This window comes from Pteropus vampyrus, unplaced genomic scaffold, assembly GCF_000151845.1.
Source record: "Pteropus vampyrus isolate Shadow unplaced genomic scaffold, Pvam_2.0 Scaffold276, whole genome shotgun sequence".
In the NCBI taxonomy this organism is placed as follows: domain Eukaryota; kingdom Metazoa; phylum Chordata; class Mammalia; order Chiroptera; family Pteropodidae; genus Pteropus; species Pteropus vampyrus.
Genome location: NW_011889057.1, coordinates 97,516 through 119,533, shown reverse-complemented (window position 1 = coordinate 119,533; position 22,018 = coordinate 97,516). Strand labels below are relative to the sequence as shown.

At 55.8% G+C, this 22,018-nt stretch overlaps 3 protein-coding genes and 1 long non-coding RNA gene across 4 annotated transcripts in view; 3 read left to right on the top strand and 1 right to left on the bottom strand.

The window, feature by feature from the left end:
• Positions 1-409, top strand: part of LRP1 (LDL receptor related protein 1) — a 90,923-nt gene extending 90,514 nt beyond the window's left edge. Inside the window, exon 88 of the mRNA XM_023520750.1 lies at positions 126-409. Within this exon, the coding sequence (XP_023376518.1) occupies positions 126-266 (141 nt within the window). The 3' untranslated portion in view covers positions 267-409. The remainder of the gene's footprint in view (positions 1-125) is intronic.
• A 4,253-nt stretch (positions 410-4,662) lies between these two features.
• Positions 4,663-14,024, top strand: NXPH4 (neurexophilin 4). The gene is made up of 2 exons (XM_011375622.2): positions 4,663-4,786; positions 12,504-14,024. The coding sequence occupies exons 1-2, from the start codon at positions 4,730-4,732 to the stop codon at positions 13,365-13,367; spliced, it is 921 nt and encodes a 306-aa protein (XP_011373924.1). The 5' UTR covers positions 4,663-4,729; the 3' UTR covers positions 13,368-14,024.
• Positions 14,025-14,138: 114 nt separating this feature from the next.
• LOC111729703 lies at positions 14,139-16,714 on the bottom strand. The gene is made up of 3 exons (XR_002776342.1): positions 16,592-16,714; positions 14,845-14,998; positions 14,139-14,627 (listed from the first exon to the last, which is right to left on the bottom strand). It is a non-coding gene; the product is annotated as an uncharacterized LOC111729703 (long non-coding RNA).
• SHMT2 (serine hydroxymethyltransferase 2) lies at positions 16,558-21,847 on the top strand. The gene is made up of 12 exons (XM_011375621.2): positions 16,558-16,770; positions 17,750-17,947; positions 18,437-18,516; positions 18,671-18,871; positions 19,169-19,250; positions 19,411-19,533; positions 19,648-19,787; positions 20,121-20,286; positions 20,485-20,584; positions 20,673-20,828; positions 21,137-21,244; positions 21,377-21,847. Exons 1-12 carry the CDS (start codon positions 16,738-16,740, stop codon positions 21,502-21,504), a joined length of 1,515 nt encoding a protein of 504 aa, XP_011373923.1. The 5' UTR covers positions 16,558-16,737; the 3' UTR covers positions 21,505-21,847.
• The last annotated feature ends 171 nt before the right edge of the window (positions 21,848-22,018 follow it).

Sequence of the window (22,018 nt, the reverse complement as noted above, 5' to 3'; positions counted from 1 at the left end):
CGACAAGAGGCTGTGGATGGGATGACTAAGGGTGTTGGGCTGGATGATGGAATGGGGGTGAAGGTGGGGTACCCGGGCTGTAGAGCCCATCCCGAGACCCACCTGAACCCTCTGTCACCTTGCAGCCCACCAACTTCACCAACCCCGTGTACGCCACACTCTACATGGGTGGTCACGGCAGCCGCCACTCCCTGGCCAGCACGGATGAGAAACGAGAACTCCTGGGCCGGGGCCCTGAGGACGAGATAGGGGACCCTTTGGCATAGGGCCCTGCCCCATCGGACTTCCCCCAGAGAGCCTCCTGCCCCCTGCCAGAGAAGTCCTCCAGTGAGCCCCACTCCTGCCCAGCCAACCCTCCCCTGCCCTGCTGGGATGTATAAATGTAAAAATGAAGGAATTACTTTTTATATGTGAGTGAGCAAACGAGCAAGCGAGCACAGTATTATCTCTTTCCGTTCTTCCTGCCTGCTCCACAGCAACCCCCCACCCCCATGCTGCCTTCAGGAAAGGGGGACAGGGAGGGCTCTGGGGGCTCCTTTGGCTTATAGGTATGAAGGGGCCCTGCTTCCCACCTTCCCACCAAAATGCACCCCCATTGGGAGAGCTGGTGGTGCTGCCTCCCTCTCCCTGTACAAGACACTTTGGCTCACCCCTCTTGTCCTCCCTTACCCCTCCCAGCTCCCTGAGGGCTAATTCTGGGGAAGGAGAGTCTTTCACTGCCCCTATCTGGAAGATCTGGCTCTGGCTGAGGTAGGAAGGAAAGGATTGAGTTTTTTAGTTCTTGTGGAGGCTATCCCATGCCCCAGCCCCCATTCTAGGGGCACTTTTGAGATGGCCATGCTCAATATCCCTCCCAGACAGTGCCCCTCCTCTACCCTCCCCGGTGGCTCCCAGGGCTGGAGACTTTCTTTGGTAAACGGTCTACCAGCCTACCCTCCCCTGGGGAGGAGGAGGAGGTGAGGCACACCAAGGAAGGGCAAGCGGGCAGCCCCGTTCTGGGGACATGAACGTTTTAATAATTTTTGCTGAATTCCTTTACAACTAAATAACACAGATATTGTTATAAATAAAATTGTAAAAAAGAAAAAAAAAGAAAAAAGAAAAAAAGAAAAAAAGCCACTTGTGTCTACCTATGAGTGCAAGACTCTGGGAGCTGGGCTGTGCTTGCCTGCTTTAGCCACCAGAGGGAGCCTTGGTCCGTGCTGGAGGCGGACTTGAGTCTGGTCTTCAATGCCCTTCGGATCTCCCTGCCTCTCCCATCTCTCTGTGGCAAAAGAAGAGGGTGGCACTGGACTTGACAAGAAAGACCTGCTTCTCCTGGGTGTTTGACCTTGAGCCGGTGACTTCACTTATCTGGATCTTGTTTGGCTCTAGGATACTAACTCCGAGATGTTTCTCTGAATTGCCACTTTTATGGGACTTCACCACCACTCCTATCCAAAATGATCTCCCATAGTGAAAAATCTTAGCATGAGAAATGAACACACTGGGGTTCTGAAGGGCATTCTAATTCTTCAGGGTGGTTCCATACAGCGCTGTCTGCCTGAGGTTGCTCTTGAAGCACTAACACCTCACACTTTATGGAGACTAATCAGATGCCAAAAGTAGAGCCCTGGATTCTGGGCAGGGGAGAGGGGGAGCTGGAGTGAAGGAGAGCTGGGGAAACCAGTTTGCCAGGCCCCATGGGCCACCAACAAACACAGCTCATCAATCACTTTAGACATCCCAGGGGCGAGAAGGAAAGGATAGCTACAATCAAAGGGGTCCCAGGTCTACGTCAACCCCTGCCCAGAGAGGGCAACCTCTTGCAGAAAGTCACACAGCTTTACACTGTCCAAGACAGAAAGTTTAGAGCCCCGCTCTCTCAACAGCAAATACAAGCTTTGAGAGAGTGGCTGCAAGGAACTCTTACCCACCTCCCATAGGGGAAGCATCGCCTTTCTTCCTCCCTCCCTCGTTCAATTTCCTCAGTCTACTTCCTCTTTCTTAAGGAAGCTATGTGTCTAGGCATCTCCAGAAACAAGAGCCCTTCCCTTCCCTCTCAGCCCTGAGACCCCATCTCTAACCTCAGTCTCCAAGCCAGCTCCGAGATCTTCCACTGTCATCGCGCTCCCCAGGGCCCAAGGGGCCCCGTAGGGGCAGAAAGACCAGCTGAGAAAAAAAGTGCGTCCTTGTTGATTGTTGAGAGAGAGGCTTGTGCTCCCATCTGTCCACCAGGTGGCGGACGCACTCCTGCAGCGCAGCTCACCCTGAAATCCACCCAGCACAGCCCCCTCCCCACCACACACTAATTATGCACCTGCGGGCGGACCCCATCCCACCTCTCACTTCCTTCCCTCAGGCTATTCTGCCACACCCCCCTCTCCACCCTCCGCCAGCCGGCTCCTCTTTCTCCCCCAATGCCTGCCTGCTCCCCCCACCACACCACCACCAGCCCCACCCCCTCACTCTCTCCCTCTGCCAGCCGTGCATCTGGCGCCCCGGGGGAGCCACTGATTCTCTGCCTGTCGCCTCAAGATTCTGGGCAAAGCGAGAGGGGCCCCCAGCTGCGGCTTGGAACGCACACCCCTCCAGGCTGCATCCTCCCTCTGCCCTCCAGGACTGGACAGGAGAGGGTCTACAAGGAGGCAGTCTTGAAAACTACCCACCTGGCACGGCCGGCAGAGGGGCCCTAAGACAGAGATGGAGAAAAGGGTAGAACCAGTGGCAAAGGCAATATAGACAAAATGAGAGACAGAGATACAAGGACAGAGGCAAAGACCCCGAGAGGGGAGTGGGGTGTGTGTGTGTGTGTGTGTGTGTGTGTGTGTGTGTGTGTGTGTAGCTGGAGACAAGTGGGTGACCTGAGATTGTACCAAAAAGAGGAGAGATAGGGTGGGTCAGGACTCCAAAAGATCAAGACTTTTGATCTAGTGTTGGGTCTGTCCTGGGCACCCTAGACCTGGGTGTGCCCACTGCCCCCACCCACTGTTGCTACAGCCCCTGGGCTTGGGACCTGAGCTCAGGATTCTGGTTGGAGGCTTGAGACCTTGGGTCTGGCCACTCCTACTCCTTCCTGCCTCCTCTCTGCCCCACCTGCACCCAGGTTCTTGCTTCCTGGCTACTGTCCGTCTGCTGTCTCTGCCTCATCTTCTCAGCATTCCTGATCCTTTTTGTGTGTGTGTCTGTCACATCCCTATATCTGTTCGCACACGCCTGGGCTTGTCTTTTGGACTGCCAGTGACAGTGTATACGTGTGCGTGTGCGTGTGCGTGTGTGTGTGTGTGTGTGTGTGTGTGTCCGTCTCTGGATGTTTGCCTCTCTGTCAAGACATTAAAGCAGGGGTGGGCTCTGAGTACCTGATTAGGTGTACTTGTCTCTTGGTGCATTTGTCTGTCTCTGTGTGTGCTCCCATATGGTGTAAACCAAGTTTGTCCATCTGTGTGTCAGTGTGCCTTTAGTGTGTGCTAGATTCTGCGTGAATGTGTTTCACTCTGCTTGTGTGCTCACCTGTATGGTGTGGCCTGCCCTTGCGAATGCATCTGCCTGCACGCCTGGGGGTGTATGTTGGTATCTCAGGGTATGTGCCTATCTATCTCTTTGCTTCTCTCTATAGCTCTTTTTGGCTCTATCTCTCTGCTTGTCCCTATGTCTAGCTGTCTAGGTGTCGGTCATACCGCAACCTCAGCCACAGCCTCAGTGCATAGCAACAGCTGACAGCTGAATACTCCCGGGCAGAAGAGAGAGGCCAGGGGGAGGAGGGAGCTGGTGAAGAAACAGCCAAGAGGATAGGGACAGAGACAGGGCTGGGGACAGAGACAAGGACAGAGATAGGAGGAAGGAGACAAGGGAGAGGAGCTGATGGTGAAAGATGGGACAGGGAAAGGGAAGGGATAGAGACTGCACCAAGAGGCTGAGCATGCGGCGCTAAGGGGGACTTCCTGCCCAACCCCCACGCAGGGACGCTCTAGGATGCGCGGGGGTCAGCAGGGGGAGGCGAGGGGCAAAGGTGAATGGCCTGTCTAGCGGTGGTGTCCTGAGACCGCGGAGGTGCCCAGGGGGCGGGAGTGGGGGCGGCAGGCGCCGTTCGTCAGCCCTATTGACAGACGTGATGGGGTTTCCGTCCGTGATCAATGATTCTCATCTCCCGGCCGAATGAGCCGCGGGGCGCCCATCCATCCCCGTCAGTGCCGCGCGGCGGCAGCCGCCCTAGGCCCCGCCCGCCCTCACCTCGGCCCGGGTCCTGCTCCTGCCCCGGGACCCACCTTGGCCCGGAGCACCGAGGGACCCTGGTCTTGCTGAGCCTTTCGGGGACACCGTCCCGAAGCTCGAGTCCCACGCCCTGTTCTATTTCTCATCGCTGCACAGACCCAACCTCTTGGGTTCACGGTCCCAGAGCCCCGCCGCCCTCTCCGCTTCGCACCTGGGCGGGGGGTGTGTCCCGGGCGTGTCGGGGTGAAAGTCACCTTCGGTGCCCCCAGCCGGGCGGGAGGGGGCGCGCGGGGCGCGGCCGGGATTGGAGCACCACGGAGCCCCGCCCCCGCCCGCCGCCCGAGTCCGACCCAACTTTCTCCCCCGCCCGCGCCCCGCCCCCAGCGCCGCGCTCGCTCCTAGCGCTCAGTCCGCTGGCCGCGCCGCCTCTCAGCCGCGCCGGCGGCCACCCCACGGCGCGCCAGTCCAGAGCCCCTCGTCCGGAGACCAGCTCCGGCCTGCCCCAGGACCCATCCCACCCTCCCTTCTCTCCGGGAAGATGAGGCTGCTCCCAGAATGGCTTCTCTTGATCTTTGGCCCGTGGCTCCTGAAGAAGGTAAGGGCAGCAGGGCTGCAGCGCGAGCACGGGGGTCCGGGATGCAAAGGTCCCATAGTGTTAAGGGCTCCGCGAGTCCGCCCCGCCCCCAGCCCTGAGCGTCCCAACTTTGCGCGGCGTGGGGGACGTGGACAGACAGACTTCGGGATCCAGGACAGGCGCTCTCCCAGCACAAGTTGGCTGAGGGTCGGAGACAGGGGCAGGGGTAGAGCCCGACTCGGATCTGGCTCCAGAAGCGGCGGGGGAGGGGACGAAGCCCGACACGCGAGTGCGCCAGACAGAGAGAGAGTGCGAGACAGACAGACAAGCCAGCAGGGTGTCAGCCTTGCCGCCTTTCCGCGCCAACCTCGCTCGTCTCCCGCTCTGTCCTTCCACCCCTCCACTCACGCCTTCCTATTTCTCTTCTCCGCACTTGTCACCATGCTAGGTGGGCACTGTATTCCGAGCATACACGGCCCGAACATACGCGCGCACACACAGACGCACACATACGGCCGAACTTGGCTACAGTCTCCCATCTCCCCTGCACAACCTCACAGACACACCCCTCTCTCACGCCAGCTGATAGGGGTGGGAGTTATTTGGAAGGGAAGTCTCTCTTCCCGTCCCCTCCATGCCCCCACCTTCCTAGGCTGCCTCTTTCCCTGGGGCAAGGACCCGAGGGAGCAAAGGGAGCCCATACTTGATCTGCCTCCCTCCTGACTTGGAGGCTTCAACTCATGTACAGGGTGTGCTCATCTGTGCTGGTGTGGAGTGTGCTGGGTAGCATGTGCACCTGTGTGCATGCATGTGTCCGGGGCAGCCAGGCTTGAGTGTCTAGTGCTGGGGACTAGGGTGCATATGTACGCTGGTATGTTGTGTGCTGTTGGCCTTGAAGGGATGAATGCGAGTTCTTGCTTCACAGTGCAGTCATCTATGCCCCGTTGTGTGTCCCACAGGGAGGACCTAGGCCCTGGCCCCCTCTCTCTTTCAATCAGCTCCCCTGCCCATGATTTTCCTGTTTCCTGCACTCTGACTGTAACCTAGCTAGTTTTGGGGCAGGCAGGTGGCTTCCTAAAACCTTATTCCCTACACCCAAACCCCAACCCCTGCACAGTCTGGAAGGGGTATAGTTCTCCCACCAACACTTGGACCCCCACCTGCTCAGTCAAATCGCACTCGGCAGCTCCAGCAGGGCAAGGGCTGCCTAGTGAAACTGGCAATTGAGATCCTGGAGTCTCCCAAACCTGCCTGGTGACCTTGAGGGGCTAGAAGGTAGGCAAAGGAGCCCCCTCTACAGAAACTGCTTCCACTAGCTAGAGATTCTTTTGGACTTGCTGCCCAGCTCTTGCCCTTAGAGGACTGCAGTGAGGAGGCGTCTGTGCCCCACAACCCACCATGTGTGAAAGCCTGGGGGACAGGAGGAAGGGATGGTACTCCTCCGCCCCTCCTTTCTACTTCCTCCTGCTCTCCTCTCCACTCTCCCCATCACATAAACTCCCTTGTGGACAGATCTAGTTTAATTTCCTTTGCCCCCTGAAGGGGAATGAAACATCTGGTGGAGACTTGAGGGAGAGTAAGCATGAGGATGTGAGTGATGGGGATCTAGCTGAGTGTGTGAGAACTGCAGCTATGGGCCTCCGTGTTGGAGTCAGTGGGAATGAGTATATCTGCCATTTAGTCCAGCTTGTATGTGTGTGAGACTCTGTTTACTTGTGTATACAGATTATGGATGTGAGAATATTTATAACTGTGCATGGAGGAGTGTATATAAAAAATATGTCTGAGTATCTATCTGTATGTGCTTGTGTGCACTTGTGAGTATAGTGTGTGTACATTTGTGTACTCCAAGGCGGGTCTCCAGTGCATCTGTGTGCTGGGGCCCATGTGTTGTCTCCAGGATTTGTGAGTGTGTATCTGTGCATCTGAGCGCATTTGAGTGTGGGCATGGGCTTGCAAGCCTCAAGATGTATTCGTGTATCTGAATGTGGCTTATGTGTGTGTGTGTGCTCAGGGCTGTCTCAGTGTCAGGGCTGGCAGTGGGTTGACACTGGGTCAGAGGCTGGTGAGGGGCAGTTTACAAGACAGCTCTTTGGGAAACCCTAACTGTCCAGGATAACAGCCCTGACTTCTCCCACCCTGTACCCTTGCCCCTCCTCCTAGAGCTCCTTCTCCTTCCTCTTTGCTTCAGGCTCCTGGTCTCCTCTCAGCACCTGAAACTCCTGGCTTCTATTGGCCCTGCAGCCCTGCCCTCTGGGCCAGACCTTCAGGATCGTTCTTGTATTGTCTGACTCCTTCCATCCTTCTCTGTGTCTTCCCCATCCCTTGCTGAAGCAGCTGCCTACTGGGAGAAGCAGCAGGCGATCAATAGTCACTAATCACTAATCGCTAATTACTAATTAGCTAGGGGAGGGCAGGGGTGGGACCCTTTGGGACCTTCCAGCTCTATCCTGCCTCCGGGAAGGATTAAGCCCAAGCTAGCCTCAGAGTGGGCTGGCCCTAGCTACCCATCTAGCCACCCTCTTCTGCCTCCACCTCCCTATTCCCCTCTAGCCCCCAGCTAATCTCTGGCTGAGCCACTTAGGCACGTGCAGCCTGGGCTAGGGCCCAGAGCTGTTGGTGAGGATTTGGGGGTAATCAGGGCTGCAGCTGGGCTAGGGGCACAGGAGGGGGGTGGGCAGCACTGTGACAGCTCCCTTGATCCAAGTCTGCCAGGAGTGGTACCCGCGGGAAAGAATTTATAGGATATCCAGGTGGGGGTGGAGAAGGAGCTGGAGAAGGGTGACTGGAGAAGATGTGAGGTAATTGGGGGACAGAAACAAAGTAAAGAAGGGGCACTAGGGTCAGAGATAGAGTCATTGGGAAGGGGTGAGATAAACGTTGAAAGAGACTAGGTAAGTGGAGGGGGCATCACTGGGGTCAGAGACGAAGTTATTGGCAAGGAGATAGGGAACTTCGGCGGAGCCTGCAATTCCACGTGGGCGAGGTCCAGGAGGGGGACAGGGTAACAGAGAGAGGGCAGGGTCTTGGGAGGAGTACCAGGGCTCAAGCGTTGCTGGGAGCAATGAGGAGTCGCGGGGCGTGGGGTGGGTAGCAGGGCGCTTCCTTGAGCGCTGAAAACTGGCGTCTCCCCCCGCTCTCTTGCCTGCCCCTCCTCCACCTCCACCCCGCCCACTCCCCCTCAGGCTCCGGCTTCGGGAAATTACATCCCGGCTCCGCGGCTCCCACCACCCCCCTCCACCGCGCCCTGGAGCCCGCGCCTTTATAGGCACATTTATTGCAATAATAAAGTGAGGCGCGGGGCGGGGGACGGGGGGGCGCCGTTCCCGTGGGGACCGCGCCGGCTCTAGGAAGCAGGGAAATAAAATAAAATAAAATAAAATAAAAATTCAGATAACGGTGAGCCTTGAGCCGCAGGCTTCGGGCAGGCGGGACTGAGGGGGAGGGGGTGACCGGCCCAAGGGCAGAGCTGGCCCCACCAGCGGTCCATAGCCCCTCACGCTATAGTAGAGTCAGGAAGGAGGTATGTGCAATTCCACCTGCCTGGCTCCCTCCCTTAGCCTAACCGTGCCCTTCTGCCATTTCCTTTGACTTGTCTCCCACACGTGTCCTCAGCTCCTGTCTCAGTGCCTTTCTCCCACCTCCTTCATGTCCTCGATTTCTCATTCCAATCCTCATTCACATTCCCCCATCCCATCCCCATACTCTGGGGCTCTGCATCCCTCAGCATCCCTGCTTCTGCCCAATAACCATTCTCCATTTCTGTTCCCACAGGAATCTGGTCCTCATCCCCAACTCCCAGTCCCTATCCTATTCTCTTTCCTGCCCATCCCTCATCCACCACTTCTGTCCTCCCCCATCCTTGTTTTGGTTCTCATCTCATTCTGTCCTCTCTCTTCATTCCCCTGGTCCCTACCCCATCTGCATCCTCCCTGTCTCTGTCCAATGCCTGTCCACCATTTCTGAGCTCTTCATCCTTGTTCTCATGCTTCATCCTTGTTCCTGCCATTGTTCCATCCTCACCTTTGCACCTTTGCACTCCAAGTCCGCACTATCGGTCCTCCTCCATATCTTTCCCAGTCCTCACCCCAGCCTGTCCTACCCACCCCACCTCTGTCTTCACCCCATCTCCATCCCTGGTTCCCAGCCAGACCCCAGCTACTTCATCCTGCCCTGACTGCAGTGTCCATGCCTCTTTCTAGGTGCAAGGGCTCAAAACGCTCTTCCTTCCTCATCCCCAACCCAGGCCCGGAGCACTGTTCCTTCCCCAACCATAGGGTGCTGTCCCCTCCCCCATCAGAATCCTGAATGGCCCCACCAGACCTATGCAGTAAGAGAAGAGACCGACCAGTCTGGAGGCCCTGGGGGAGGTGCACCCTGCAATGCGGCTGGGGGGCCGACAGTCCAATCCTCCCCCCCCCCCCCATTCCCAGCGGTCCCATCCCAAAAGAGCCCTCCCCTCATGGAGTTTGTTCAGCAGCAAGAGGCAGCCTCAACTCCCCTCCAGTGCGTGGGCTAGCTGCCTTGGGGGCAAAGCACTCCTGGCTCGTCTCCCGTCTTCCGCCCGGCAAGGGCCTGATGGCGCCTGGTGAAGTGCACCCCCCACCCACCCCCCTATCCCCGTCTGCCATTGAAAATCTCCACACACACACACACACACGCACACGCACACACACACGCACACACATACACACGTACACACACACCCCCAGCTGACAGCCAGGCTAGCCTCTTCCCTCCGCAAATGTCACCGCGCTCAATTAGCTTAATTAAACCAGCTCTGGAGCTAGAGGGACCCCTCCTCGGACAACACCCTGCTCTCACTCTCAGTCCTAAAGGGAGAGGAACAGCACCGTGGATTCTGGGCAAAGAGGGGCTCCCTTGTCACCCTGCTTTCCTCTCACTCCCACCCCCGCCTACAGTTGGAGACAGACAACCTGAAAGATAGAGGGAAAGAACCACAGAGACAAACAGAAATGGAGAAAAACAGAATCATGGAAGGAGAAAATTATAGATAGTGAGGAAGAGACTGAGAGACAAAACAGAGACTGAGAGGAGAGTGGGGGGAGAAGAGAGATGGAAAAACAGTGAAAGAGGGAGAACGAGAGAGGGAGAGCGGGCAGGCGAGCAAGGAAGCCAGAGGGAGGATTTTATTTTATTTTATTTCATGTTCCCATTTCTCGGCTCGTTTCCTCGCAGACTCTCGCCCCTCCCTGTCCGAGCTCCCCCCAAGGTCGCTTTGGCTGCCCCCGCAACCCATCCTTTTTATCTTGGCTGTCTCCTGTGGCAGGTGGGGGGTGCTGGTGCCCAAAGCCCAGGGATTTGCCAGGATCAGAGAAGCGAAGACAGAAATTTGTCTGGGATCAGAGTGGGGAATACCCAGTACCCCTCGCCACCCAGCTGAACCTGCTTTCCTGTCCCAGTCTGTGCCTGGCAAGAGTCACTGCACTGAAACAGCCCTAGACAGGTCCTGAGAGGGTGCTATTGGGGTGTGCTGAGGACAGGGTAGTTTGGAGTTGTAGCAGCTGGCTGTGAGGACCAATGGAAGCCCTTGGAAGAAGCAGTAATTGGGTCCAGAGAAGTGAGGAGTTAGGTGTCAGAGTTCAAATGCCACCCCCCAACTCCACTTTTGACCTTTTCTGGAAGCTTTGTGCACTCCCTCCTCCAATGCCCTCTCCGGAGCTCACGCCCTGCCCTCTCCAAACCCACCTCCTGAGGCCTTGGCCCCTCCTTCTGGGAGGCTCTTTCCCTTTCCCCCTCCCCCGCCCCCAGCGATGCCTAGGACCCCCTTCTACCAGCCCCTCTCAGGCCCACCCTCCTGGTGTTAGCTGCCAGCTAGCTCAAGCTTGTCTGTCTGAGTCAATCACTCCTGCCGCCCCCACCCCCCTCACCTGAGCTGAGAGGAGGAATGGATAGGAGGAGGAATGAGGGGGGCGATAAATATGTATGACGAGCGGGTGGCGGCCGCATTAATAACCCAGGATCACAGCGCTGCGGGGTTGGGGACCAGGCAGTGAAGATTCTAGCCCAGCAGCTTGACTCTGCCATTCATATCCCCCCATGGATGCATGGTATACACACGGGTGTGTGCAAATAGAGGGGGATACGCATGTTGACAGGGTTGTTTACCTACACAAAGCTCAGTGGGCAGAGACCCTTCATATACAACCCACACAAATGCATCTCCGCAGGGGGAACACAGTGAAAGCATACTTGTTCTATTATTGTGGCTATACTGACACACTCCCTTTAGAAAGAGCTTGACACATGGACAGAGAATGATAGGAGCTCACACAGGAAAAGTGACACAACTAGAGATATGCCACCCTCAGACATACAGCCAACCCAGGAATGCAATTATAACACACAGATGCAACTACCACAAACTGATACACAGCCTCACTCAGATTAACACAAGTATATAGCCGACCCAGGCACATACATAGCCCAGGTACACATACATCGCTGATACAGACTGACACAACAAACATTCAGCCACCACAAGCAGGCAGACACACATACACAGTCTCCTCTGACTGATACACATGAGAATACAGACAAATGGTCACCAGGGCCACACACACAACCACCACACACAGCTACCTCAGACAGACACACACCTATAACCATAGGTACACACGCGCACACACACACACACACACACTCACTTCAGGTAGAAAGACAGGCAATACGACCTTCCCATGCTAACAGAAGCAACTACCCCAGACTGACAGACACAGTACTCCCTCCTCTGAGTCTGAACCCGCACACAGTTAAGGGCCACACTAACGGCCACAGCTAGCACAGTCTGACTGACACACTCTGACACACACAGCTCCTCTCCCTCCCGTTCCCCTCCCTGGAGCAGCATCTCCATATTTCTTCCTCTTGCTCTCACCCATCTCTTTCCCGGCCCCCCCACCCCCAGATAATTGATGGCCTGGGCCTGGCCCCACCGCTCCCGCCTCTCGATCTATCTTGTACTCCTGCCCGAGCTGTCTCCCAAATCACCGCCACCTGAAACACAAGGAAATGGGTAGGGGCGGCCCGGGCAGCTCCTCCTGCTGTCTCCAAGTCCAGGGGAAGAATCGCCAGGAGGCCACCCCCACAGCAGGAGCACTGGAGGCAGGGAGGGGTACCAAAGTAGACACCAAGCCTCCAACCAAAGCGCCCAGATTCTTCAATGCTCTCTTCAGCTCTACTGGTTTCCCTAGACCCTCCCCTCAAGGGAGTAGAGGCTGAGGCTGGGGTAGAGATTCTGGTCTCCCCAGATGCCTAGGGACATCTTCACTTCTTTCTGGATGCTGGATATTGACAGCAGTCATGGCTTTGCTTGGCTGAAGCCAGCTCCTTCCTGGCCCGTTTCTCTATAGACCAGCCAGACTCCAGGCTGAAAGAGATGGAGCCCAGGACCCCAACTCCACTCCCTATTCAAACCAACACTGGCTTGGGATTTCTTAGCCGCATCAGAGTTCTGGAAGAACGCAAGTATTCTCAGCGTCATTTCACAGATTTAGAAACTGAGGCCTAGATAGGTGAAGTGACTTGGCCAAGACCATACACACAGCTTGGAAAGGCTGCAGGTTCTACTCCAGCGCACGCTGAAACACTCGCTGCGGACTGCCTGATTCTGTTTGGTCTTCTAGCGGCTGAAAAAAGAGGCTGGCGTGGGTAAGACCCTGGCGGTGGCCAGGGACAACTGAAGCGTCTCTCTTTCTTCCTCTTTCTTCGTCCACAGGACGTCAGTGCCCAGATACCGGAGTCCGTGAGGCCACAGTACATGGAGCTGCGCCCCGCCGCAGCCGGAGGGGGCGCCCCTGGCCAACATCTCCCAGCGCCCAGGTCTTCCGACAGCCTGGGCACCGCCGGCTCGTGGAGCTGGGCCTGGCGGGCTAACCACACTGGGGCACTGGCCGGGGAGAGGGCGGTGGGGGCGCTGCCTGCGCAGCGCACCAAGAGGAAGCCGTCTATCAAAGCGGCCCGCGCCAAAAAGATCTTCGGCTGGGGCGACTTCTACTTCCGGGTGCATACCCTCAAGTTCTCGCTGCTGGTGACCGGCAAGATCGTGGACCATGTGAACGGGACCTTCAGCGTGTACTTCCGCCACAACTCGTCCAGCCTGGGCAACCTCACCGTCAGTATCGTGCCGCCCTCCAAACGTGTCGAGTTTGGGGGCGTCTGGCTGCCGGGCCCCGCCCCCCACCCTCTGCAGTCTACACTGGCGCTGGAGGGGGTGCTTCCTGGGCTGGGGCCTCCGCTTGGGCTTGCGGCTGCCGGTGCGGGGCTTGGAGGTACTCTCGGGGGCGCGCTGGCGGGCCCACTCGGGGGCTCCCTGGGAGTGCCCGGGGCCAAAGAGTCACGCGCTTTCAATTGCCACGTGGAGTATGAGAAGACAAACCGCGCGCGCAAGCACCGCCCGTGCCTGTACGACCCATCGCAGGTGTGCTTCACCGAGCATACGCAGAGTCAGGCAGCCTGGCTCTGTGCCAAGCCCTTCAAAGTCATCTGCATTTTCGTCTCCTTCCTCAGTTTTGACTACAAACTGGTGCAGAAGGTGTGCCCCGATTATAACTTCCAGAGCGAACACCCCTACTTTGGATAGTGTGCCCCGCCCTAGCCCGGCCCCTGAGCTGCCAAATCCCGGGTCCTAAGTGGGACCCCTCCCCGTTACCCCACAACTCATGTGGCTGCGTCCATCCTTCCACTCTGGAGGAGAGGAACAGCCCTCCCAGGACCATCAGCCGGCGCGGGTCCCCTTTTCGTTATTGGGAGTGCCAACGAGGCTGGGAGTAGTCCCCTCAGTTATACCCCAAAGTGGAGAGGCAAAGCGCAGCCCCAGATAGGCGGTCCCAGCATCCCCTACGTCCACACTGGGTCCTCTTTACGCCCCTGGCGCTAGGCTGGCACTCCCTTTGTGCACAGCTTTAATAATGCCTGGCCTGGCACCCTCATCCCACCTTGACGTTTGTCCTCCTGCTCCACCCTGTCCCTAGGTAAAGGCTAAAGACTATAAGCCACGGCCTAGCACTGTTCCTTTCTGCTTGCCATATGCCTGTCCCCTTTACCCCAGAAACCCCAATTAGGGTAACAAAAGCAAAGTCCTGGATAGGCGATTGACTCCAGTCCTTGCCCTCTGCCCACCTCCCTCCCCTTCCTGCAGTCCTGCTCCACCTGCCCCTTTCTGGCTGCTTCCTCTTGGTGATTTTTTTTTTCTACTCCAAAACAGACAGGAAAGGGAATAAAATAAAGTAAAACCCAATAGGAGTCTGTGTGAGACCTTTGTAGGGAAGAGGGGAACGGTGCAGGTTTATGTCTGGCAGAGACCCGGCCAGGGCCTCTTTCGCTAGCGGCTCTTGGGGAAACTGTGGCAAATATTGACTGAGCTAGCACCTTGGAGGTCATCCAAGACCAGATCAGACAGAGATGAGGGCGACCCTTGGGGTAGGAGCTCTGCCTGAGGTGGGGATGTACCTCTCAGAGGTGGGCGAAATTAAATTGCAGGAGATATGAGGATGAGGATGAGGATTAAACCTGAGAGGGGACTGCCAGCGGACCATTTGGGACAATTTAGGGGAGGAGGTGTAAAGCCTTGAAATCCCATTCAAGGAGATGCAGAGACAGCGTAAGCAGAGCGCTGACAACCTGCTAAGCTCCGTGAGGCTGGTGGGAGGCAGCAGGTGGGGGGAGGGCAAACGGTGTTTGCGGCATCTGGAGTCATCGATCTTCCTTTTCCTTCCTAATTTCGTCGGCGCTGAGTTTGCAGTCGGATGAGGGAGGGAAGGAGGAAGGCCTGGGACGAAGAGGTGGGGGAAGGGACGACCGCGAGTTTGGAGACCTGGGCCTCGTCACCGCAGCTTGCCTCCTGCAAACAAGGCCCCCTTCAGCCAGCTGCCCATCCTCCCTACCCTGCCTCCAGCTCCCTCATGCAGCCGCGGCTGCTAATTTTAAACGCCCCCACCCTTGGCCCAGGTGTTAATTGGCGGCTGCTTCATTAGCAGTTCTCAAGCCCAGCCACCCACCCCCTCATCCCCCCCACCCCCACCCCTGGGGCCCCTGAGGGGCGAGGAAGAGGGTCCCACAAGGTGGGACTCAGAAGGACATCTTGTCTTAAGCCTTCCTTTGCTTTAAGTCTTGGGTCAAGGTACCAACTCCGAGAAGGCAGTGTTCTCCAGGGGACTGCCCACTGGCTCCAGCCGGGAAACTGAATCAAAGGTGAATGTGATGCAGACATGACTGGGAGTGAAAAGTCGGTAAAGAGAAAATAAATATGGGATGGATGGATGGATGGATGGATGGATGGGTAGGTGGATGGATGGATAACCAAATCAACTGAAAGGAGGAGGGAGGTGGGAAGTGGTTCTGGATCAGAGATTGGAGGAAGGAGAAGAACCCAGTGGACTCCTGAGACCAGGCCTGTTGCTGGAAAGACCTAAGAACAGTGGGGCTAGTGGGAGAGAAGGAGGTTAGAGCTAAGGAGTACTTCTGAGGCCAGGTATGAGAGCCAAATACGAGTGGTTGGAATTAGCTAGTTAGCCCATCTGGGCCACAGTTTCCTCACTTGTAAAGCAATAATAAAATACCGTGAGATTAACTGAGACTGCATATAAACTTGCTTTGTGATGGATTGTCCTTCCCTCTTCCTCTGACTCACAAACCTTCCTCCTGCAAGGCCATACTCACCTCTGCCTCCTCTTCTTCCTCCTTCCTCCCCCCTGGCCTCTTGAGACATCCGGATATCTAAGAACAGAGCTAGGTGCTCTTGCTTGTAATTGTACTTGTTGGATTTTGTTAACTACCCAGTTCTTGATGTCCCAGTACTTAGTGACTATTTTTATATCTCCAGGGCTATGGCATGCCTGGGCATAGAGTAGGAGCTCAATATGTCTGTTGAATGAATGAAGAAGTGAATGAATGTGTAATATTGCTATGTGAGGCAATGGTTCTCAAACTCACTGCTTATTAGAATCACTGAGGAAAGGTTTCGTTGTGCATCAGCACAAGTGGGTAAATGCCCACTACTCTTTAGGATCCATTGAATTAGAACCTCTGAGAAGAGGTTCCACACTCATATATTTACATCATATTCCCCAACCAATTCTGATGCCCAGGTTTGGGAAACATTGAGTCCCTCCCCCAAAGGATGAGTCCAGAAGTCAGGCTAAAAAGAAGATCCCTTCCAGTTCCAAGGATCTATATAGCCCTGGGGATATAGAGAGCTCACTGACTGCTAGGGTGACAGGAGGTGAACAGGTAATAAAATTCGACAAGGCAATGACAGGAGGGGGCATCTCACTCAGCTCCCAGATGTCCCAGGAGGAGAAGATGGCTAAGGAAAGAGGAAGCAGGTTTGTAAGTCAGAAAACGAGGGGATGACAATCTATCCCAGAGCATGTTTACAGTCTCATTTAATCCCACCACATGTTATTTTACTATTGATTTACAAGTGAGGAAATTAAGACCCAGATAGGCTAATTTGCGAATTAGTCCCAGAGCTGGAACTTGAACTCAAGTCTCTCACCCTTACAAACCAGGTGCCTTCAGTGGACTATGGCTCTCTAGCTTGTATAGGAGTCTTTGTATTTCCTGGAAAGCTTAATAATGCTAGGTATTCAGGAGGCATCCAATAAATGGTTGTTGTCTGGGCAAGAACAAAAAAAACCTGAAGAGCTTCAGGACAGTGAGGAAATTGGGCGGCACTGGATCTCTTCACTTCCTGGCAAGAGCCGCTGACCCCGAGGCTACAGACGGAAAATGAAGCGGGGGGGGGGGGGGGGGGGGGGAGTGAAAAAAAAAACTACAATTCCCTGAAGACCATAAGGGGGTCACCTCACGCATGCGTAGATCCCTCCCCTTAATCATGTGGCTTCTCCGGCCGCTATTCTCGCGCACGCGCTCTCGGATCAGCGTTCTTCCGACTTCTTGTCTCACCCGGCGGGAGTTGGTGGCTAGAGCTCCTGCGACTTCAGGTTGCGATGCTGCCCTTCTCCTTAATCTGGGCGACTCGGGTAAGAATGGGGCTCCGGAGACTGGGCGACCGGTAGAAAGCAAGCTCCCCTCCTACTGTAGTTTCCATTCACAAACTCTGAGGTTCTCTCGGCTTTTCCACGCACGTGGTCTGGGTCCTCCGGGAGCGAACGCGCTAGTAGGACTCCCTGAGAGCTCCGGATGCGCGCGGGATAACTGGGGGCCCCTCCCCATTCCCGTAATCATACGCCCCAGGGCCTGTGACCGTCCTTTTCACGTGACATTAAGGGAGAGAACTGCACTGGATGCCCCGTGAGTCCTAGGCTGGCGAATGAGCAGGGTTTCAGGCCTTGACAGGCAAGCTGAGTCCTGCAAGCCCTGAGCTGTGCAGATGATGCAACCGAATTCCATGGTTTGCATCAGGGGTCCCGCGGCGCTGTGGGCTGGAAGGAGGTAGAAAGGGGACAAGGCAAAAGATGTGGTTTTTGGCTTCCCTGCCAGCAGACACCCCCTGGCCAGCAGACACCCCCTGGCCCCATACCCTTATTCCTACCCCTTTTCCCCAGGGACTGCTAAAGGTCTACACTACCACCTCCAGTGTTCTGAAAAACAGTTCTACAGCCTGTTGTCTTAATCACTTGCAACTTGGCCTCCTCCCCACTTACTGGGGTATCAGCTTTTGGAAAGAAGAACCTTTTGTTCCCGTGGGTGGGGACGTTCTGAAACTGCTAGGTTCTAGAAGACAGACTTTGCCTTGTGGCTTTGCAGAGTGGTTCCTGGGTCCAGGTGGAGGAAGATTCTGAGATGAGGTGAATGGACCAAATCAGAGCCACCCTCTGGACATTGATCTCAACCTTGGCTCTAGAACTGGCTTTTGGAGGTGGGGGTGGTGAAAACTGAAACAGGCAGGCTAGACATCTGGCTGCTGGGTTTGGAGCCAGAGGGTCCAATAAGCATGGCTGAGAGTAGTTGGGAGACTGTCTGGACACTTTTATTTGATCCTTGCTTTGCCTCCTCTAGCCTCTGCAGAGATGTGGTCAGCTGACCAGGATGGCCATACGGTGCCAGCACAGTGAGGCAGCCCAGAACCAGACCACAGAAGCAACCAGGGGCTGGACAGGCCAGGAGAGTCTGTCAGACAGTGACCCTGAGATGTGGGAGCTGCTGCAGAGGGAGAAGGACAGGCAGTGTCGTGGTCTGGAACTCATTGCCTCAGAGGTGGGACCTGGGGAGAGGGGCCAGGGCTTGGGCCACCATGGGTGCAGGCACCTTATTGCTGTTTCTCCAGATCTCCCTTTTGGACTCAGGGCCTTCCTGCTGGGCCTTATCTCCCTCTCATCTTACTGTTCTCTGAAGCAAAGGCAGGGCCAGTTTGGGTTATGGAATGCGGGCATTAGAGAGCTTCCAGAGCCTTCCACAGCCCCTACAGTCGAGCCTGGCCCCTCCCACCTTCCAAGAGAAAAGAAGAACCTGAAAGTACAGGTTCGAGAGGACAGGTGGCCTTGCTGGGGACATTTAACATGGCAGCTAGGTTTCCGAGGTTACTGCCTCTGGCCCTGCCCCAGGTCTGGCAAGGAACCCTGAAAGTACAGAGCTTTCTGTGGAACCCAGCTTCTCCCTGTAGCCTGGGGCCCTGGCAGGGTGAGCTGTGGGGGTCCAGGGAAAGGGGCTCAGTACCTTTTGACATTGCTCCTACCCCCACCCCAGAACTTTTGCAGCCGAGCTGCGCTGGAGGCCTTGGGGTCCTGTCTGAACAACAAGTACTCTGAGGGTTATCCTGGCAAGAGGTGAGAGCTAGGCACCAGAGGGCTGGAGGGCAGCCTTAGAGATGGTGTTCCCAGTGAGAGTCACCTGCCTCTACCCTCCCAGTCCTTTGTTGCTGGTCAAGGGAAATGGCGAAACCCTTTCTCTGTGCCCTGATATGCCCCCTTCCCATGGCAGATATTATGGGGGAGCAGAAGTAGTGGATGAAATCGAGCTACTGTGTCAGCGCCGGGCCTTGGAAGCATTTGACCTGGATCCTGCACAGTGGGGAGTCAATGTCCAGCCCTACTCAGGGTCCCCAGCCAATCTGGCCGCCTATACAGCCCTTCTGCAGCCTCACGACCGAATCATGGGGCTAGACCTGCCTGACGGGGGCCAGTGAGTATGGATGTGTGGGTGATGGGCTTGGTGAGCAGTACAGGCATGAGAGAGCAGTTATTTTTTGAATACGTACCAAGTGCCGTGCAGATGGAACAGTCTACTCTCTGTCTTGAAAGTTACAGTTCAGGAAGAAAATAAGACCCCAGTAACAGTGTGGACAGAGCAGTGAGGGTGGTACATGTTAGCAGCAGTTTTCTAGAGACAGAGGCTTTTGGAGTGGGGCAGGAGGGGAGTGCTTAAGTCTGAGTGTTGTTCCATTTTGAAGCCTTCTTATTTCCTCTTCCCTCCCCGCAGTCTCACCCATGGTTATATGTCTGATGTCAAGCGGATCTCAGCCACATCCATCTTCTTCGAGTCTATGCCCTATAAGCTGAACGTGAGTGCTGTAGAGTGAGAGGAGGGAGCTGCTCAGGCCCTGGTGGCCCTCTCTTGGGGAAAGTGCGGGGCTGGAGCCCTGGGCAGCCCTCAGGGTCAAGGAGGAAAGTGAGCTGTCCTGCTTCCTTCTCAGGGCTTTAGCTTTTTGTCTGTCTATTTAGCCCAAAACTGGCCTTATTGACTACGACCAGCTGGCAGTCACTGCTCGACTTTTCCGACCTCGGCTTATCATAGCTGGTACCAGCGCCTATGCTCGCCTCATCGACTACGCCCGAATGAGAGAGGTTGGTGGAGGGCTGAGGTCCTGAGGAGTAGTGGAAGATTTTGGAAGAGGGGCAGCTTTGGGCAGGCCTACCTGGGCTCTCCCGAGGCTGAGACCTGTCTCACCACCTGCCCAGGTTTGTGATGAGGTCAAGGCACACCTTCTGGCAGACATGGCCCACATCAGTGGCTTGGTGGCTGCCAGGGTGATCCCCTCACCTTTCAAGCATGCGGATGTTGTCACCACTACCACCCACAAGACCCTGCGAGGGGCCAGGTCAGACTCCCCTGAAGTCAAGCCTTGCTTTTCCCTGCCTTCACACCCTATTCCTGGGGCATTGTTGGGTGGATCTGAGAGGAACTCATTCCACCTGAAGACTCCTACACATTCTGACAGTTCTTCTCTTGCCCACAGTGACAATTCCCCAGAAGGAGGTTTGGAGGGGAGTAGAAGGGGTTGCTGCCCTCAACCACTGGAGTCCAGCACACTGAGCCCAACTGAGATAAACTCAGAGCCCTCAGGGAACCTGGACCAGCCAACTTCCTCTGCTTTCCCAATCCCTTGCCTTTTCGTTTCAGCTTAGATTCTGACCACCCTCTTTCCACATAGGTCAGGACTCATCTTCTACCGGAAGGGGGTGCGGTCTGTGGACCCCAAGACTGGCAAAGATATCCCTTACACGTTTGAGGACCGAATCAACTTTGCTGTGTTCCCATCACTGCAGGGGGGGCCCCACAACCATGCCATTGCTGCAGTGGCCGTGGCTCTAAAGCAGGTTAGGAAGTCTGCTCTTATGGGCGGGTGAGCATTGGCTTGGATGCTCAGACACTGTACCTCACTTACTAAAGTTGGAGCTGTTAGAAGGGAAGTGCCAGGAGGGGAGGGGTCAAAGCTGGGTTCACAACTATGCTGGGGGTGGGAGGAGCAGAAGGGGCAGGACTTGGGGTCCCAGGTGCTGCTATCTCATCTCCAGGCCAGCACCCCCATGTTCCGGGAGTACTCCCTGCAGGTTCTGAAGAACGCTCGGGCCATGGCTGATGCCCTGCTAGATCGAGGCTACTCCCTGGTGTCTGGTAAGGCAGAGGGGTAGGTGAGAGCCTCTGTAGCCTCGGGCAAAGGCTTAGGACTCACCACTCCCTGCTTACTATTTCTCCCACTTAGGTGGCACTGACAACCATCTAGTACTGGTGGACCTGCGGCCCAAGGGCCTGGATGGGGCTCGGGCTGAGCGGGTACTGGAGCTTGTATCCATCACAGCCAATAAGAACACTTGTCCTGGAGACCGAAGTGCCATCACACCGGGGGGCCTTCGGCTCGGTGAGAACTGGGGTTCCAGAAGGGAAGGGTGGCTTCTGGGGCTTAGACCAGGGGTTCTCAACCCCTGGGGCACGGACCAGTACTGGTCTGTGGCCTGTTAGGAACCTGGCCGCACAGCAGGTGAGCTGCAGGCAAGTGAGCGAAGCTTCATCTGTATTTGCAGCCACTACCCAGCGCTAGCGTCACCACCTCGGCTCCACCTCAGATCATCAGGCATTAAATTCTCATAGGAGCACCGGTCCCTGGTACCACAAAAGTAGGGGACCACTGGCTTAGATTATGCTAATATGCTTCTGCCTCTCTCCCAGGGGCCCCAGCCTTGACCTCTCGACAGTTTCGTGAAGATGACTTCCGGAGAGTTGTGGCCTTTATAGATGAAGGCGTCAACATTGGCTTGGAGGTGAAGAGCAAGACCGGTGAGTGGGCCAGAACCACACCCCACCCCACCCCCCGCCCCGCACCAGCCAGTTTTGTTCACTGTCTGCCCTTCCCAGTGAGCTAATTGCCTTTCCTAGAGCTCTGACTACTTTTTCCCTCACCCACTTTAGCCAAACTCCAGGATTTCAAATCCTTCCTGCTCAAGGATGCAGAAACAAGACATCAGCTGGCTGACCTCAGACAACGGGTGGAACAGTTTGCCAGGGCATTTCCTATGCCTGGTTTTGAAGAGCACTGAAGGCACCAAGGAAATGAGTCTCAAGACAAATTATTCTCCTTCCCCATAACTGGACCAGTGGAGGGGGTGCCTATCTTCCACATTTTGCTGAAGGAGGGAAGGGTTCCTACTTAGGAAAAGAGCCAGGCGTAGTCTTCTTCCCAGAATTTGTAGCTGAGAATATTTCTTTTTGTAAGGAGACTTAGAAGAAGGAAGCTGGGGCTTTCTGCCTTAACCTCTCCCATTACCAGTGTTATAGACTCCCTTATCTTTCTTGGGGATGGGGGAGTTACCCTTCTGAGCCAGAAGAAAGGGTGGGTAGTTACCCTCCTTTCTCTTTTTATCTAATAAAATACTAACCTGACTTCAGCTTCTATTACTGTGGGAGGGGTCCCCTGGGCTAGGTGGTGATTCGTCTCCCTCCAAGTGTGCCTTCTTTCCCACTGCCTACAGAAGGACCCCCCGGGGCTGCAGCCTCCTCCTCTCTCTGTCTCTGATCAGAGCCTACTACACCAGACGTGATTAGCAGGCGCAG

What these genes read in the sequence shown, in the direction of transcription:
- NXPH4 (XM_011375622.2), top strand. Translation starts at nt 4,730, where the DNA reads ATGAGGCTGCTCCCAGAATGGCTTCTCTTGATCTTTGGCCCGTGGCTC. An exon ending in GCCCGTGGCTCCTGAAGAAG is followed by an intron (nt 4,787 to 12,503) that starts GTAAGGGCAGCA and finishes CTTCGTCCACAG; the next exon opens with GACGTCAGTGCCCAGATACC.
- SHMT2 (XM_011375621.2), top strand. Translation starts at nt 16,738, where the DNA reads ATGCTGCCCTTCTCCTTAATCTGGGCGACTCGG. An exon ending in GAGGGTTATCCTGGCAAGAG is followed by an intron (nt 18,517 to 18,670) that starts GTGAGAGCTAGG and finishes TTCCCATGGCAG; the next exon opens with ATATTATGGGGGAGCAGAAG. An exon ending in AAGACCCTGCGAGGGGCCAG is followed by an intron (nt 19,788 to 20,120) that starts GTCAGACTCCCC and finishes CTTTCCACATAG; the next exon opens with GTCAGGACTCATCTTCTACC.